We start from the raw sequence: 17,537 nt of genomic DNA on the forward strand, positions 1-17,537 counted from the left end.
GGCTAAGTGGATAATAGGGAATCTTTGCATAACAAATACTGTACAGAAAAGTGCTGTCACCTATATATTTTTCTACCTATAGTTTGCAACAAAGGCAAGGGGCATAAAATATTATGAGACCTGTTGAAATTGAACGAAGCTATTCAATAGCACTATTGTGTATTTGTAACACTGAAAAACTCTGCAGGGTTTTACACAGGGTGCTTATCTGACCAAATCCCACACCCAATACATAAGATTGTTGATTGGTATTCTGAGAGACCTTGGTTGCAAGTTCTATAGAGAGAAGTCATAGTTCAGCAGCATAGCACATTTTGCAGAAAAATCATGCTAAGATTAATCTATAATATTTCCAATTTTAAAGCAGTTTGGGAAAACCTTGGCCTGAATCATTGGCAGTAAAAGTAGACAATACTGGAACACAGCTTCAAGGCACACCACATTGCTTTTCTGAATCTAAGCAGGTCTGTGCCTGGTCAAGGCTGGAATAAACGACTGGAAACCTTAAGTTCTGCCATCATAGAAAAGTTGTGATACAAATATTATAACTAAGTAAATAGAAATAAGGTGGACTGTTAGTCAACTTAAGGCAGGTTTTGATATTCATATACTTTATCATGCTAGTCTGTGCTGAAAAAAAACTCTGAGCATTTTCTTATATTTCTTATATTGAAAGAGAGATTCCATATTTGTACTGCAGCTCTAAAGAGCTTTGGTTTACATTCCTTGAAACTGGAACTCCATGTGCATAACGAATCACTGACAGAATTCATTGTAGCTTCATACCACACAGAATTCTTAATGTTCCTGCAAGTGTATGCTCAGCTTGCTAAAAATCCTTTGCATTCTACAAAAAGGTAAAAATAATAATTTTATGCAAAACTTCGAATATTTCACATGATGGTATAGATTTTGGTTGAACAATGAAAAATGAAATTAAAGATAGGTGAAATTCAATTGCCACATCAATTCAAGGTAATAAATCTTGCGAGAGCAAGTAATATTGGTTGAGAATTCAAGAATAATGGATACACTTACTGCAGTTTATAGGATAACTACAGATTTATAATCAAAGGTGTAATTTCAAATGTAATTTCAACATATCTTTCTCACAATGCTCACAGTAGAGAACATCAGCTGCATTAACAGGACTTCCTTATCAAAATTATCTCAAAACAAGCCACCAACCACTGTACAGATACAAACCACCACCACATTTTAAATTCATACATGAATATGAGGGAATTAAATTCCTTTGACACTATATGGGCATAAGCCTACAAAATCCTTAAATTGTAAAACATCAAAAAATCCCATCAGTTCTTCCCAAAGGGGAAAAGATAAGAAAACAACAGAGAAGTGGATCTGGGTTTGAATGATGGTTAAAACTTGTGTGCACTTTCTATAAAATTCAGACATTCCAACAAACTAATAATTGAATATTGCCTCACTGAACTAGTAAAAACTAGATTGCTTTTATTTGTTTTGTGATTTCCCAGATTGCCAGTATCAGTAGCAAAAAATTGGAAAAAAAGTCATTTCATGGCACCATTTCATTGAATTTAGGCAATGACATATTCTGCTCTGTTGATCTTCCTTATTGACTTGGTAGCTGTGAAGTCCATATGCTAATGCTTCTAATGATCAACCATTCCTTTTGGCTTTTGGTAACAAGTATTCTCATGCAGTTAATATCAAAAAGAACTTTGTGCTCCACATCTGTGATTTCCAAATTTCCATTTTTAAACTCTCCTAGTCTCAAGAAGGTAGTACATTGTCTTCCCTTTTTGCCCCCAACAGTTTTTTCCCCAACTTCCAGAGCACCATGATGCAAAATATCATTTTGTCGGTCTTCAGTACCAGTGACAACTTTGATTCTACTGATTTTAATAGGCCGATCAAAGACAATGACATAAAAATCTCCAGTCGAGGGTGCTTTTGCCCAAAAGTATTCATCCACACTACTATATGCCTTGCTCGCCTCATAATTCTCAAATACGTTCATATTGGTATACAAGCTGGCAGGAGGGTTATCTGGAAGGTCAAATGAATCCTCTTCAAAATCATCATCTTTTAATTTATTTTCAGCTCCTTTGTAAGATGAATAATATCCCATGTGCTGGAAAAGTGATGGTTTGAAACGTATCACATCCTTTTGAGCCAACAGCCCACGGAAATGTATCAGCAACCAATCACAAGGCATTTCCTGGTAGAACATCAATAAGAAATGAGCCAGGCGGGGGAGATCATGGGAATGGTACAACTTCCCGATGTAACCCAACTTGGAAAATTCCAAAGTTACCCAGTAGGTTCCCTCTCGTGAAGTTATTACTTTTTTAACAACAGTCAAGAAGTTTTTTGCACATCGAACATCATCTTCTAACATTACATAATAATCGGAAAGGTTAGCACAAAAGTTAAGCAAGAATGCATAGTCAACATTTTGCTTGGAGCGAAATTTCACCCGGTCTTCTGGATCATTATAATTTCTCTTAAGCCCATCCAATGCTGGATAGTATTCTTCTGGTGTATGAATTACCATTAATCTGCCAGCAATTACATGATGGGCAAATTTCTGTGAAATATCTTGAACCATGCCATCACACCAGGTGGAGTCAAATTCTGCCAGATGTACCACCACGGCAATTTCTTTCAGTTCTTCATAACTTGACTGTTCAAATATGGATTTGATTGTCTCCAGCAAATAATTCCCCTTTTTCCGTTTGACTGAAGATAGTCCAATGGTAAGATATCCTGAATAATAATAACAAAAATAAAAACAATGTTTTTAAGTAGAAAAAGCAAATTTATTCCTTATTCATAAATTATCAGGAAGAGAAAAATATAACCAAGAAATATTTGTGTATGCCCAGCAGGACTTTTCCCTTTTTGCCTCTGGATAACAGTTGCTTTTGAAACAATCCTAGTTGCATATATCTCAGAAAACATTTTGCCTTAGCTGTCCATCCATCCATCATCTCTCTGTCTCAAAAAAGAAAGGGCCTCTTCCAGTTCAAGTAGTGGACTTTTAGGTTACATTCATTACAGTGGGTGAGCTAAATTATGCTGAAATGTCTTCCACTGAAAGCAGTGGGATTTTAAATGTACTTAAATTTAGCTGGGTTCCATGTAAGAATACATTTTAAATTGGCCTGTCAAAATTGCTTTGGATAAATAATTTTGGCACTTTGAATTCAAAGCACCCAAACTGACAGTTTTATAAACAATATCTTCTCTTCTCTTCTATTGGTAATATCTTCTCTACTGCTTCCCAGTATATTTGCCTTATCTTTTAAAGACAAATGAGGGTAGATCTCTAGCAAGCAATGAAAGCAAGCACTGTTGTATCAAAGTTATCACTTGGTAAATGTGGCTATAGAGCCTGGGGATGGCTCTTCAGGCACCCAAACAAACAAAGACCTATTTTCAGGAGCCTGGAAACCAATGGAAACATAATTTTAATTTCTACAAACTTTTGACTGTTTATAAAATATCTTATGGGTTGTAGTTTCCCAACTTTTAATTTATGTAGTACAAATCCTATTATAATTAGGTCTTTATTGTTGATACATTAACTTTGGCAGAAGTATATAGATGTCATTATTAAAATACAGCATAGTTACACAAATTGTATGTCTGTGTTTCTTCAGAGATCTGCAGATGTTGGTAGTTTGGATTCATCAGGACAAATCTGATTCCATATTTTTGTTAGAGTCTTCTGCTGATTGTATATTGAAATATCGTGCCTTGCATCTAATAACGTTACTGTATATGATATGGGCCCATCAGCATCAACTGTATGCTTACATCATCTCTGTATTTGATGACACTAAATCTTCTTGGAATGCCAACTGTTTTCTTTAGATAAAGAAATTCCAAAAGTTCTATGTTTTCATTTATGTAATTTATAATTTGTATATGTGATACATGCATAACTGTTTAATACAACTACAAACATAACTTGCCTAGGGTTCCATACATTTTCCTAATGGCAATGTTCAGAGTAGAGCAATATTTTTGTTAAGATCAATTACGTTTTCCCCAAATGATGATCCAACTATTAAATTACTTATAACTCTTCACTGACTGAATGGAAAAGTAAATGTGGAGTATGTGGTAGGAAAGCAGGATGGACACTGAAGTCACTGGTTCTCAGAAAAGCCAAATTATGATGCAGGTGGGAGGGAGAAGAAATATTAATATTCTACTGTACAAAGCCATTGGATTATCCTTAAAAGCCAACAACTTTGAGGTGGGCTTCTCTAGGCTTTGATTTAAGTCATGTGATTTTGACCTTCAGTTCATTTCAGTGGTCAACATTTGGGTCAATAGGATGCTGATTTGTGTTCAATTATCAGCTGTGAATCTCAATAGGTATCATTCTCTCTCTCTCTCTCTCCCTTTCTCTCCCTGATTTGATTTCACAGTTATCTGATTTTTTGCATCAACCGCCCATAAATTGCATCCTCTATTTGCCAATGTTTGCATAACTTCAGTACTCTAGCCAAGAAATGAGTTTGCAACAAACCAGGTTGCAACAAGCTGGCCAGCATTATGTTCTAGAAGAAGGTTGGCAGGCAAGTGTGAGTGTCTTGAAAAGAGGTCCTACTTGGTAGAAAACTACATCTCTCATATAGCCTATCCATGAAAATAATATTAAGTGAGCTATTGGTGGCATTCCCAAACAGCCAGCTAACACCAAGAGTGGGCAAAGATTGTTGGACTCTGACATTGCAATGAAAGAGTGAGCAGGAGAAAATCTTCATGGGAATGTGTCTTAGCAATGAATTCTTCTCAGCCATGTCCTTTGAAGAAGCCAGAACTAACTATTTTTGTTATCCTTTGTTCATGCCAGGAGAAAAGACATAAAAGAATTCAGCTGGCATTCTTGATGTCCTTTTAGTTTCTATCATCTTTCCTTTCTTCCATTTTTCTTAGGTGGGCCACTAGCTGTACCTCAGGATAGAAATCCCTGAAAGAAGGAGTAGGTCATGCTCATGTATGGGGCAAGCCACTTAGCTGGCTTAGCGCTGCTGGGAAAGGTAACCCTTTATCTCTCTTTCTCTCTCCCTCCCTCCCTCCCTCCCTCCCTCCCTCCCTCCCTCCCTCATCAGCTTGAGACCCCCACCCCTTTCTTACCAAGAAAGCAACCTCTTTTTATTCTCAGGTTCCAAGCTATACTGTGTCCTTCACCATGCTGACATGTGTTCTGCTTAGCATATAAATATTTGTGTGGTGTGAATGTAATGCTACATCTTTAAAGTCTTTTACTCTTTTTCTTTTTGCTATAGCAAGAAGCCTAATGCTACATCTGTACATTTCGTCCTTTCTTTGCTATAACAAAAAGCCTTATGACTTTTCTCCTTCACTGCTGTAGCAAGAAGCCACATCTTTTTATATATGTATTTGCTTGTTTGCTTTTACTTTCTCACTCTATGGCTGAACTCTGTGTATGCTCCATTAAAGTAGATCACTTCTCAAATTCTACTGCTTCTTTTCTTTGAACTTGCACTTTATTTTTGTCCCATTGAATGAAATGTATTAAATTCCCCATAGTTGGTTAACTGCTTAAGTTCTGTGTGACAGCTTTTGGACAATAATTGTTTAAGAACACTGTCTTAAACTGTTAATAGTATCTATTGAATACCAAAGGATTATTTGATTGCCTTGTATGTCTTTTGCATCAAATATTCTTCAATCAATTATATTCATGGGTTATTAGTTATAGTTTCATTTTTAGATTTCCAGATTGCATAAACCTATTTATAAGTGTTCAAGTCCTAGAGAGAAATGGTGTGATGTGGTAGGTCCAGTTTTTTGCAACATATTGCACTAGGCCAAAATATGATTTGTTTTTGGTTTAGAATTTTGTATGAATCCACCCATGATGGTTTGTAAACATGATTTATGCCTTAGCACATTCTAGCCAGTTGAGCTTGATTCAATAAACTATGGTCAAAGAAATCATGACTTACTGTAATGTGCAAGCTAGCCTTCTTCCTATCAGCTTCACCTGTATTATTAGGTGGTTGTGGGAGCAGTATATGATCCCATGAACAAAATTGCTATTAGCCACTTAATGAGAATACAAGATATGAAAAATGTTTCCCAGATCTATGAAAAATGTCATAACTACTGAAACTAGAGCTGCTCTATTTGTCTGACGTCCCACGTTTGAAAGGGAACTGGTTGAGCTTTATCTTCCTAAGCCTCAGCAGAGACAGGGAGCATCTGGCTTGTCTTTTCTGGAGTTGGAACCTAAGCAGGTTTGATCCTGGTTAGTACTTGAGTTAACCAATAAACCCCAGAGCAATAAGCTAGGCAGAAAAGTAAGAAGGCAATGACAAACTACTTCCATACTGTTGGCAAGCATGTCCAGGGGGTCTCCAGGAATTGAGCTCAACTTGAGAACAAGTTTACTTTTATACCATGTAAAGATCAAATTCTAGGCAGATCATAAGGGTGTTCCCCAGTTCAGTGAGATTGTGGAGACCTTTTTCATTCTCTTTTCTTTTGAACTGCACATAAGCATTTTACGTTCTGTGAAAGAGGAGTTTATTACTGTAATTTAATGGCAAATTAAAGCTTCTTTCATTGCACTCTGAAAAGCTGATGAACTCACTTCTGGATCATTTTTGTTGTTTGTGACATTTAGAATAGATAAAAACACTAGTCATTAAGGAAATGGAAAAATTCAGTTACTTACTTTTTCTTAGTAAAGGTGTGCCAGCCAGATAGCGATAGGAAACATTTATTGATCCTGAGAAGTTGGACAGATCTTTAAAACTGTGAACATATCGCTCTGAGTTTAACTGATGTGTTGCTGCATCTCTGATTAACTGCTTGTCCCCATTCTAGAAGTTGGAAGAGAAAATAAAATAAATAAATAAAGGACATACAGCATAACTATTGTAAGAAGTGTGTGGAGGAAGTCTAGGAAAGACTTGTAATACCAACTTGTATTATCTACCTGCTTCAATCTTGCTCAGCATCTAATCCAGTTACAGACATGTTTAACATGGCAGTTCCAAATGAAGACATTATCACTGACATCCAAACCAGCATGAATCAAATCGAGCAGAAATTTGATAATGAATGTGGAGAATGGAAATATGCATCTACAAATATGAACCTGCACTGGTTTGCTGGACCAAGATACAAACAGGATATAATATTTCCCTCGTCTCTCCAATATCCTGAACAATTTCCTCTGATTTTATAAGCATTCTTTTTTTCCTTTCTGCCACAGCTTTCCTACTTTTACTCACCAATTAAAAATAAGTTGGTACTAGCCCCAGGAGAGATAAAATCAAATCAGTAGTATTTGAGGTTTATGACATTCAGTTTCCAAGATATCGGAATACCTACAGGTTTAACTCCTATAGAGTTGAAAACAAGTGTTTGCTTAGTCCTTTTGGATTAAAAATTAGGAATAATTTATTCCTATAAGGGGTATGCCTAGGAAATAGAAGAGTCTTGGATTCTATGTATTATTATGTTATGCCACATTTACTAATTTACTTCTTTCTCCTATTTCTGAAATTAACTACAGTTATTTCTGTATGGTCATATGGGTAAGATCTGTATATTTTTTCTATTCTATTCTATTCTATTCTATTCTATTCTATTCTATTCTATTCTATTCTATTCTATTCTATTCTATTCTATTCTATTCTATTCTATTCTAGGAAACAATCCAGAAATGAAAGGGCTGTAGCCATTGTTGTCAGACTTCTCTTAGCTGGCTCAGCAAAAAACATCAAGAGGTTTCCAATGACATGAAAGCTCAGCTAAATTGGTTGATTATAGAAAAGGTAAAGAAGTCATTGTGAAAGAATTCTAGTGATTGCTGTGAATCAATGCAAGATTTGTTTATAGTGAAAATAAAGTTCAGATTCTTGTTATTGCTTTTTTTAAATCCTGCCCATGCAGTTAAATACACTAGAAGCTCATCTTTTTTGGGCAGGAGTGAGTTTCCATCTATCTCTTGTTTTGGTAATGAACTCATCTGGTATCAGGCGCTTTGTGCATGTCCACTTGATGAACAGCCCCCTGCCAAAAAAAAAAAACAGATTATGTGGTGTTGGCTAGCCCCCTAGAGGCCTGGTGTTGCTGCCTTGAACCATTGGCCTCCTGGATTTTTTTCCTTTTATTTCTGTAAGCGTGTGTTGTTATAAATTTTAATTGTATATCTATTTATTGTTTTAATATGTTGTGAGCCTCCCAGAGTCCTCCATTGGGGGGAGATGGGTGGGGACAAGTTAAATAAATAAATAAATAAATAAATAAATAAATAAATAAATAGCCCTGAAGACATCTGAGATAAGATGATATAGCCTGGCTTAGTGCTAGAAAACATTGGAGAGCAGTCTTTGGCACAGAGGGGACACCTCTACAGTGAATGACATGTGCCATCTAAAAGACCAAGGACAAACCAGTATAGCATCTAGATCTTTGACAGGTGGCTGGTAAGGGGAGGGAGTGCAACAAACCAGCTGTTTTTGTTGTTAAAGGCTTGACACAGTGGCAGGTGTGACCAGAAAACACATAGGCTTTGACACCTTTTCAGGCATGGAGCTACCAAAAGTCCCTAGGGAGAAAGTGAGTAGTGTTAAATACTCCAAAATGTAATGGGCTAGAAACCAATCTCTTTTGATTGAGATGAATGATCTCTACCTGTTTCTTGCTTTGGTAACCAACTGAAGCTATTAGCTTGGCACTGTCTGAGAACCAGCATTCACGTTTATTAACTTTGATCTCTTTGAATCAATGGAAGGGAATCACAGGAGCCAATAGTAATAGGAAACCAGCAAGAGTGTCCAAAATCATCATTTATTTATTGTATTTATTTATGTATATGTCAAATTTGTCACCGCCTATCTTGCTGAAACGACTCTGGGCGGTTTACAAAACATCATTATGTCTCTCTCTCTCTCTGTGTCTTGGCACTAACTGGATATATCTCAGTCTACATATATATCCTTCCCTCTCACATATGTTTCCAACATATGCTATGTGTATTTGGTTATTTGTTTGAAAAAAAAAATCTCTAAACTGTTGGAATGAGAGAAAAACTGACTAGCACAACACTGACTTGATGGCACATAATCAATTAATCAATCAATGGAAATAGCATTCCTCTCTCATGTCCTTTCCAATGAATGTGGAATGGATAGACCAGTGTTGTCCAAACTTGGCCACTTTAAGATGAGTGGACTTCAACTCCCAGAATTCCCCAGCTAGCCATGCTGGCTGGGGAATTCTGGGAGTTGAAGTCCACTCATCTTAAAGTGGCCAAGTTTGGGCAACACTGGCATAGACGTTTAGCAGCCTGGTGCTTTTTCCAACAGTTGTGCCCAAAGTTATAGGAAAGAGGTTAGTGGATGTTGCTTATATTAGTAGGGAAAAATTAACAAGTTTTACTGGACTTATGTAAGTGACTAGTAACCAATGGGATGAGTTAAGATTAAATTTGCTGACAAAGGTTTGTATAACTGGGGAAACTCAAGGCTTGTATAGGAATTGTAAAATGAACAAGACTCTGCAAGGATTAAATTAGGTTAAAGGATAAAGTCTGATCTGCTACAAAGCTCTGAAGATTCAGAAGATAGGAGAGGTAAGAACTCCTGTGAATGGGAAAGTGGATTGGGTGTAATTCCCATGCAGCTCCAGTGTCTCAGACTTGAATATAAAAGTTTTAAAATTCTTGTTGTGATTCAGCTGAGGTAGAAGTGAGTCAGCTCAGCTGCCCGACATACCATGCTATAACAGCATGAACATCTTCATGTGGAAGTGCCATGAGTTCAATCCAATTTGATGTGGTCATCTTTTCTCCTTCAAGGCCCTCTCTAGAGTTGAAAATGATAGTGGGTATTTAATTATTTAGCTAAATAATTATAAATCAGAATGTTGTTATGCAATATGGTTATTGTTATTCTGTTCCATGCAAATATTTTAAATGTTAATTAATATTTCATTGAACTAAGTCAGATAGAGTGCTTAATGTATCCTTGGCTATATACTGTAGATTTATTAATGAAAAGAGTGGCACGATACTTTTATTGCATAATTTTTATTTTACTTCTCCTTCCTCCTCCTCCTCCTGGGAATAAAGCTAAAATCTAGGATCTCAGATTTTCTTTGAAATAAGCACTGAATCTGATTTCACTATTACAAAATTTGGCTGTCTGAACAATGCTTCACTGTGATTCATATATCTCTTCTGTACCAGTGCCTTCTTTAATGCATCTCAAAGCTAGGCTTCATCTTCTGGTACTCTGGTCTACTTCTCAGGGGATATTAATGCAAAAATTACTTTGTTATAATTTCTCAAAGGAGGCCTTGCATTGAAATGGAGATTTTAGTCCTTTCTTTCATGGCAGTTTTAATGTGGCTAATGCTGGTAAGCAGCTTTAATCATGGCACATGACTAGAAACATGGAAAAGTAATTTGAATAACTCTTGAAAATCCAAAGAAGTCAGTGTTCCTGCATGTTGTCTGCATCTTTCGAAAAAGACTCAGCAACAGTACAAGCCATTTCCAACTTCTGACAGCTGTCCTCATCTGTCCCTTGGTTGCGTGTGCCAATTTGTTTTTTCTCCATACCTTTCACAGGGGAAGAGGACAAAGCAAGCTGAAGTTCTTTCTTGTTATCTCCTCTCTCATTGAGTCCCTCTGAGAAGGTGACTGGGTACTCAGCCAAAGAAGGGGGTGAACCAGAAGACTTGATAGCAGAGAGAGCTTGCTAGACATTTTCCAGCTATTTTGGTTTCTGACACCAAGTCTCTATATTCACTTTTCTTTGATGTTACCTCTTTATTTATCAATTTATGCCTGCTCACTCTCTAAAGGATCTTATGGTAGGCTATAGTAATTAAATAAGATAATAAGACCAAGTTTAATACATAATGATCTAAAGTGAAAGATATAATAATACATATGTCACACTGATAGAGAAGCAGTGAAGGGACAAAAGGCATGTTTAGGTAAAGGATCATAAGTCCTAAATGAGAGATTAAAAGCCAGATCTTCACCTGGCACAAAAGGCAAATATTGTTGGCATTAGTCTGGCCTCCAAAGGAAGGTCATTCTAAGTTGTGTTGCACTTTTATTATCACTGCCTCAATCACATTCACATGTTCATTCAGTGGCTTGAGGACTGCACATCTAAGAAGCCCTGGAGAGTCTTTAAAAAGTTTGTTGTTTCCCATGCTTTTGGATTTAGAACAAGAAAGATTTCAGAAAACATGAAACCATTAGTCTTCTTCATTAATCAGAAGACAAACAATATAACGAAGAAATCAGAATAGCTGAGAGATCTGGTCACAAAGAGCAAAAAAGGAAAACAAAGAAACAAGCAAATAAATCAAAAGCTTGAAAAAGCTCAACATCTAAAACACTGGATGCATTTACAAATGACAATAAACCATGAATTATTTTAACCATGGTTTGTTGAATAAGCTAAAACAAGGTGGTTTCAGCCTTGCAGATGAGCCAAGTAATCATTTGGCCAATTCTTGGTTTGTTTTATATCCTTTCTAAGCTATTCCTGCCTTGTACCGCTGTAGATTGGTTAGATTGTGTTTGTTGCAACACAAAAATAGATTTGAATTCACAGCCCATCACTCTGACCTCATCTCAAATGATTGCTGCACTATTGAAATGGAAATTACTTATGAAACTGAGTTTTGAGTTGATGGAAAACATCAAAGCAAACAAGAGGTTTTCAATCACTGTCCGCTTGTTGTCTGATTAAATTATAATTTGTGTTCTTACCTATAGTCAGCAAAAACATGGTTTCATAATATGTCTAAATGCATCCTCTGGATGGGCCATAAAAATTTCAAGAGAACTAGGCAAACAAAGCTGAGACTTAGCAATTAAATGTATCAGTTTTGTTTCGAAAGAAACAATGAGGGACAAACCTTTTTATTATTAAAAAAAGACAAATTAAGTGTAAGACATCATGCCATCTGGGAAGTTCACATAAAGATCTGAAAACAAGCAAAACAGAAACAGCATAAACTGCAATAAATAAAAAGCAACAAGATGTATCTAGGGGATTTTGAAGCAATTAGCAAACCAAACTAGGCATCAATGAATGTGACAGAAAACATGGTATAAACCAGATCAAATTTAATCACAAGTGAGAGGATGTGAATAAATAAAATCCCACATAATATCTTAATGCAGACAGTGCCATTAGAAGAAGCTGTATATCAAAAGCCAAGCAGACTAAAAAATGGCTGAACAGGGAGTTTTCTTACTAAAAAGTAGTGTGATTGAAACTGGAATACCCATCTGCAAAAGCAAATTCTATGAGTGATAAAACGTGTATAAAATCCAACATGAATTATATAATCAGTTGGAAAAGTTATTTCGATTAAGTGAAGCAGTCCTGAAAAATCCTGATTCTGTAGAAGTCTCCCATGCAAGAAGGAACGGTAGAAGTCACCTTGACTGAACACATGTGAACATCAAATGACTACTAATCAATTCCATATCTTTGGCTTCCAGAGGAATCTGGCTAGATGCTCTTGGAAACAGAATGGGGGTACATACAAACTTTTGGCTTAAGCCAGCAAGCAATTTTTATGTTTCTTTCCCTGATATTTCTTACTGAGGCTGAACATTTTTGAAGGAATCCAGTTTCTGAGAAAGAACATATTTATAGCACCACTATTTCCACAGTGCTACAGCATCTGACCGTTAGTAACTTTCACTGTACTGAACATGGACTCTTAAGGTGCTATTTGCTGTTCCATGTATACTCAACAAATCATGCAGGAATAAGGTTCTAGCAGGGACTGTTACATTTGTCTCAGACTCTCTTTTTGGCAGTATACCCTCTCCTTGTTTAGTAACTGCAATCCATTCTAGTTACTTTATCTTTAAGCAAAATGGTTGCTAAGTGAACATGGGACTGGGGGGGGGGGAGAGAGAGAGGGAGAGAGGGAGAGACGCTGTGAAGATTGCTGGTTGCTGCCATCTAATTCAAATAAAGTTCTCTCATACAGCTACAGCTGCATTACTTTTACTCCAACGTGTTTTGTTGTCAGGGGTAGAAATGTAGTTGTTAGTGCATGTCTTGGCAGATATTTTTTTTGCTACCATTTACTACTGTTTATTACCGTTGTATGTGAAACAGTTGCTAACTGAGGTAGCCACTAAACAAGGAGTGGGTGTAAATGCTTTTCTTCCCTACTAGGGCTGTGCAAAGATTTGATTTGAAGATTTGATCAAATTTCTAAAGTGAATTGCCTTTCCAAAATGGATTGACAATTTGAATCAAACCATTGAATTAGATGCCTCCAAATTAATTCAGTGATTTGGAAGGGCTTTTAAAACAATATTCAAAAATCCAAATCAAACTAACTGCAATCTGAATCAGATCACCAACTGAAAATCTGAACCAAATTGATTATGCAAATTGAACCGGAACTCTTCCTTTACGCTACCCCAAACAATTCATTTCTTCTTCTGGACTGTTGCCTTTTATTTGCCTTTGTTTAGAAAGTCTACATGTTTTTGTTATCCTGTGCTATTAGAACAATTAATTCTATATATCCAACTTACCAAGACATAGCTATCTTCAATGTATAAGTTCAAGAACAATAAGCAAATGACAAGGACTCCTAGAAAGGATACAGCAGATCGCTTGCGCAAGCACCTCATTTTGTCCAAAAGCTTCAATGTAAATCTCACATGGAGAAAAGCATACAGCACTTCCTAAGGGAGAAAAATGTAAAATTTGGTTGGGGGATTTGGCTCTTGCTGGAAATATGCTTTAAGGTTACATTTTTTAAAAAAATATATACTAAATTCATTTACAGGTTGTTGCTGTTCCATAATAGTCACAATCTTGAAAAAGCTTGACAGAAGTTTGTTTTGTTTTGTTTTAATCTGTTTCCAGCCATTTTAACTGATTTTTTTTTTACTTTTTATGATGGCCTAACATGATCTATCAGTTGTATTTTCTGTCTTGAATAAAATTTTAACACACTAAGGAATACAAGTCTCCAGATGTGGAAATAATTCACTGAAATTTCTACACAAAGTTGATAAAAACTAATTTAACTTGTTCCAAATCAAATTCACATTCATTATTTTTTCACAGCACACTATAGTTTGGGGCCAGATTACATGTTACATAGAATTTCAAGTTTTTAAAATTAGTATTATTGTTTGTCCGTTTCAATTGAAAACAACCTTTGCAACCTGCTAGTTTAACAAGGTGGGGGTAGATAATTTAGTCAAATTACATAGGAAGGAAACCAAATTTTAGTTAAAGGAAATGATCAAGGGAAGTGAATAAAGCAACTGGCATAGATTATATTTTGATTTTTCTACAATAAAGTTGTAGCAACTGCCTCTTCACTAAAAGTAATGTTTGGTAGTAACCTCCATAATGCTTTCAAAGTCCTGTTAGGTTCCAAATAAGTCATTAGGATGGGAGATGTTTTGAAATAAGTGCTGTATAATGTACAAAACACTGACAGTACCTTCTAAAGCATAAAAACATGGGCCTGGAAAAATATATGGCTCCTTTAATGATTGAAACAGAGGTCCTTTGAATCTGCACTCATGCATGGCAAAGAACCTCTTTTAAAGCACAAGTAAAACTCTACAACTCAATAATAGCCTAAGAAATTTTGCTGCAATTAAAACATCACGCTTTACCAAATTATTAATGAGTGGTGCCAACTAAAGTGGATTGCATTAGGTGCATCACAAAAATCTAACTCATGTTACAAAGGTGAAACTGCACTGATCGCATCATTGCCATTATGTTCCCCATGAGATATTGACAACAGCTATATGGGAAAAATAAAAGTGTAGAACCTTATGGATATTTATGGAGTTGGCTGACATATTCACACATGTATCTAAGATCAGTATCTGAAAAGAAAATGATCCCCAAAATGCAGGGTTTAAAAACTAAGTAAAAATAAAATGTTACTGTTATATTTAGAATGGTAATGCCATTGGGGTGGGATGTAACACTCCATTTTGTAAAAAACCAAAAAAAACCCAAAACCCTCACCTCATTAATTCTTCTGAGATCACTAGATGGCAGTATGGACTTATAGCTGTTGTTTCTGCATCTATTTTACCTCTTTACAATTAGGTTAGAGAAATGTATCATTTCACTTTTTTTTTTCCTTAACACATTTTGGACCAAATCTGATTTAATGCTTTTCCTCTAGAAAGAAACTTATATTAAAAAGGTTACATCAGAATTCAAAACTGATGTGGATTTTTCACCCCTGCGGTGAGAAAGAAATTTAAGGCAAAGACAAAAGCTGTCCGCTCACTAAAAAGGCTGTTTACAAAATTCATTAACTACTTGGCTGCATATGTTACAGAAACAGAACAGCAAAATTCATTTATTTGAAATTGTGCATTGCATTTTAAAGAGATTAATTATGTACACTTTGCAAGAACACAGAGAAAACAGACAAAGGGAATGAAAAAGGGAGGGATGGAAAGATGAGTACTTTTGCAAAATGTAAATGTTATTCTGCCTACAAAACTCTGAAAGAAGATGCAAGGCTGAATAAGGGGCACAACTTTATTAATTAATCTGGTGATCTTTCAGTGGAGATAACTGACTTCTTTCTTTTCACATGTTGTGCAGAGTTCCATACTACTAAAAGTGAAAGCTGGGGAATGTCTCCTCCTCACTTGTCTCCTGCTTGGCTCAAAGTATCCGATCTATTATTAAAAGTTATCTTTGTTCCATACTGTTCATTTACCTTAAAAATATGTCTGAAGTTCTGGTAGCATCAGTGGCTTCTTTCCTTCTGAACAAGTGATCCCTATCATTAAGGAAGTTATCACAGTCAAAGGATGCTCCAACCGTCGGGTCACCACAAGACAATGAGATAAATGTAAAAATGTATATACATCAGAATTCTGCTATATTGGATCAAAGCCCTCTCTGGTCCAGCAATCTGTACCCACAGTGGCCAACCAGATACTTAGGGGATGTTCAAAAGTAGGATACTAACTGTACTATTTTTCTGTTTCTTTATTTCATAATCATTTTAAAAGAAACAAAAAGAGAGAACCAGCAAGGAAAAAGAGAAAAGAAAAAGAAAAAAAAAGTTCAGAAATATAATATCTGTAAGTAGACAAAGGAATTCCCAATGTTGCACAGTTAGAACTCAGCACATCTTCCACTAGAAAGTAACCATAAAGAAACATTAAGTATAATAAGCTTTTAACAATGTAAGCAAGAATCTAGATCTCTGAGCTGAGTGCCATTTCTCATTCAGAATGCAAAAAAGAAAAAAAAAAGTCAGAGAAAAGAAAACTACTAAAAACCCTATAGATAAATATCACTTTCCAACTTCTCCTTTGTTGTACTTTGACTAATGTACAATATTTATAGACATTAACTGAACAAATTGATATTCTGAGGCACTGTTCCCAATACTGAAAATTGCTAGTAATCATTGAAGGTCTTACCCTCCATAACTTTCAAATCACTCCAACTAGTATCCATCTAGGGAATTCCCTTCAATCAAGATTAATGGAGGAAACACTAATTGCTTCTTAATTCAAGCAGGGCAGAGATACCTGAACAGTAACAATTACATCAGTTTGTTCCTGTAGTTCTATGACCTGTATAAAAGGAGCTTGGCTCCTTTTCCAGAAGAAAATGGAAGCTTTGAGATAAGCTATTTGAGCAACGTGTGAACAACATGTGAACTGACAGCTCCTCTGTAATGCTTATATCAAACAATGTAATTACAAGATAATCTTAACTCTAAAACAATACACACATTAAACACATTTTTAATGTTCTTAGCTTATAAAAAAGTAATGGCTTATAGAGTTAGAACTAAAAAAAACCCCAAGAATGCAGGGTACGAGCAATACGCAGTATTTGCTTCCTTGGTGTCACTGTGAATGTATATCTTTACATTTTATGGCTTAGTCTCATGCTCCGCTTAGCTGAGACAGTCATCTCTGGGAGCTATGCAAGCAGCCCTTCCCCATCACTCATACACAAGGACACATTTTCTTCTGATTCCAGTACATGGTTATAACTCAGCTCTGGCACGTTGCTGCTTCTTCTCCTTCTAAGCCCCTGTCTCGGCAAACCTGTTTGTCACATCTCTGGAGCCACCAAATTGCTCTGTCTATGTTGCCTTGCATTAATGGGGTATTTAGAAAATATGGATGGTGCAAAGGAAGTGCAAAGTTCTGTATGCTTCAATTCACATGGTGATCCTTTGAGCATACTAATATTCAAAGAAAGACTTCTCCCTATTATTGTTTAGGAAGCTTTGTTTGTTAACATGACTCCTACCAAATGAGATTTTTTTTTTTAACAATGTACAATCTCCTTAAATTTTATATGAAGAGAGAATTTGACTAATTATGATGCAGATGTTATACTTTTCAAAAACTTATAAGCTATCTTTTTTTCTGATAGGATCTTCTAAAAATGCATTTAATATTCTTTTGCCTCACTTTCTAACAAAAATGAAAACAAAAACATTTCTATAGGAAAGGGTACAGATTTTTT

The 17,537-nt window shown here is 35.8% G+C and overlaps 1 protein-coding gene across 2 annotated transcripts; it reads right to left on the bottom strand.

Moving 5' to 3' along the window:
* Nucleotides 1–1,064: 1,064 nt before the first annotated feature.
* Nucleotides 1,065–15,765, bottom strand: MGAT4C (MGAT4 family member C). Of its 2 annotated transcripts, none has more exons than XM_088141541.1 (4): nucleotides 15,757–15,765; nucleotides 13,577–13,687; nucleotides 6,707–6,854; nucleotides 1,065–2,754 (listed from the first exon to the last, which is right to left on the bottom strand). In XM_088141541.1, exons 2-4 carry the CDS (start codon nucleotides 13,673–13,675, stop codon nucleotides 1,598–1,600), a joined length of 1,404 nt encoding a protein of 467 aa, XP_087997667.1. In that variant the 5' UTR covers nucleotides 13,676–13,687; nucleotides 15,757–15,765; the 3' UTR covers nucleotides 1,065–1,597. The 2 variants fall into 2 exon arrangements, with proteins under 2 accessions (XP_087997667.1, XP_087997666.1); XM_088141540.1 differs by lacking the exon at nucleotides 15,757–15,765 and adding an exon at nucleotides 13,832–13,849 and having other exon boundaries at nucleotides 13,577–13,729.
* Between the last annotated feature and the right edge of the window lie 1,772 nt (nucleotides 15,766–17,537).

This window comes from Python bivittatus, unplaced genomic scaffold (assembly GCF_059951505.1).
Source record: "Python bivittatus isolate LINGU-HERP-01145 unplaced genomic scaffold, Pbiv_v1 ctg000330_np1212, whole genome shotgun sequence".
Lineage (NCBI taxonomy): Eukaryota > Metazoa > Chordata > Lepidosauria > Squamata > Pythonidae > Python > Python bivittatus.

Excerpts from the sequence above, each read along its gene's own strand:
- MGAT4C (XM_088141540.1), bottom strand. Across the intron at positions 6,855-13,576 it reads TTGAAGATAGCTATGTCTTG|AATGGGGACAAGCAGTTAAT; the intron begins GTAAGTTGGATA and ends TCCAACTTCTAG. Across the intron at positions 2,755-6,706 it reads CACACCTTTACTAAGAAAAA|GATATCTTACCATTGGACTA; the intron begins GTAAGTAACTGA and ends ATTATTATTCAG.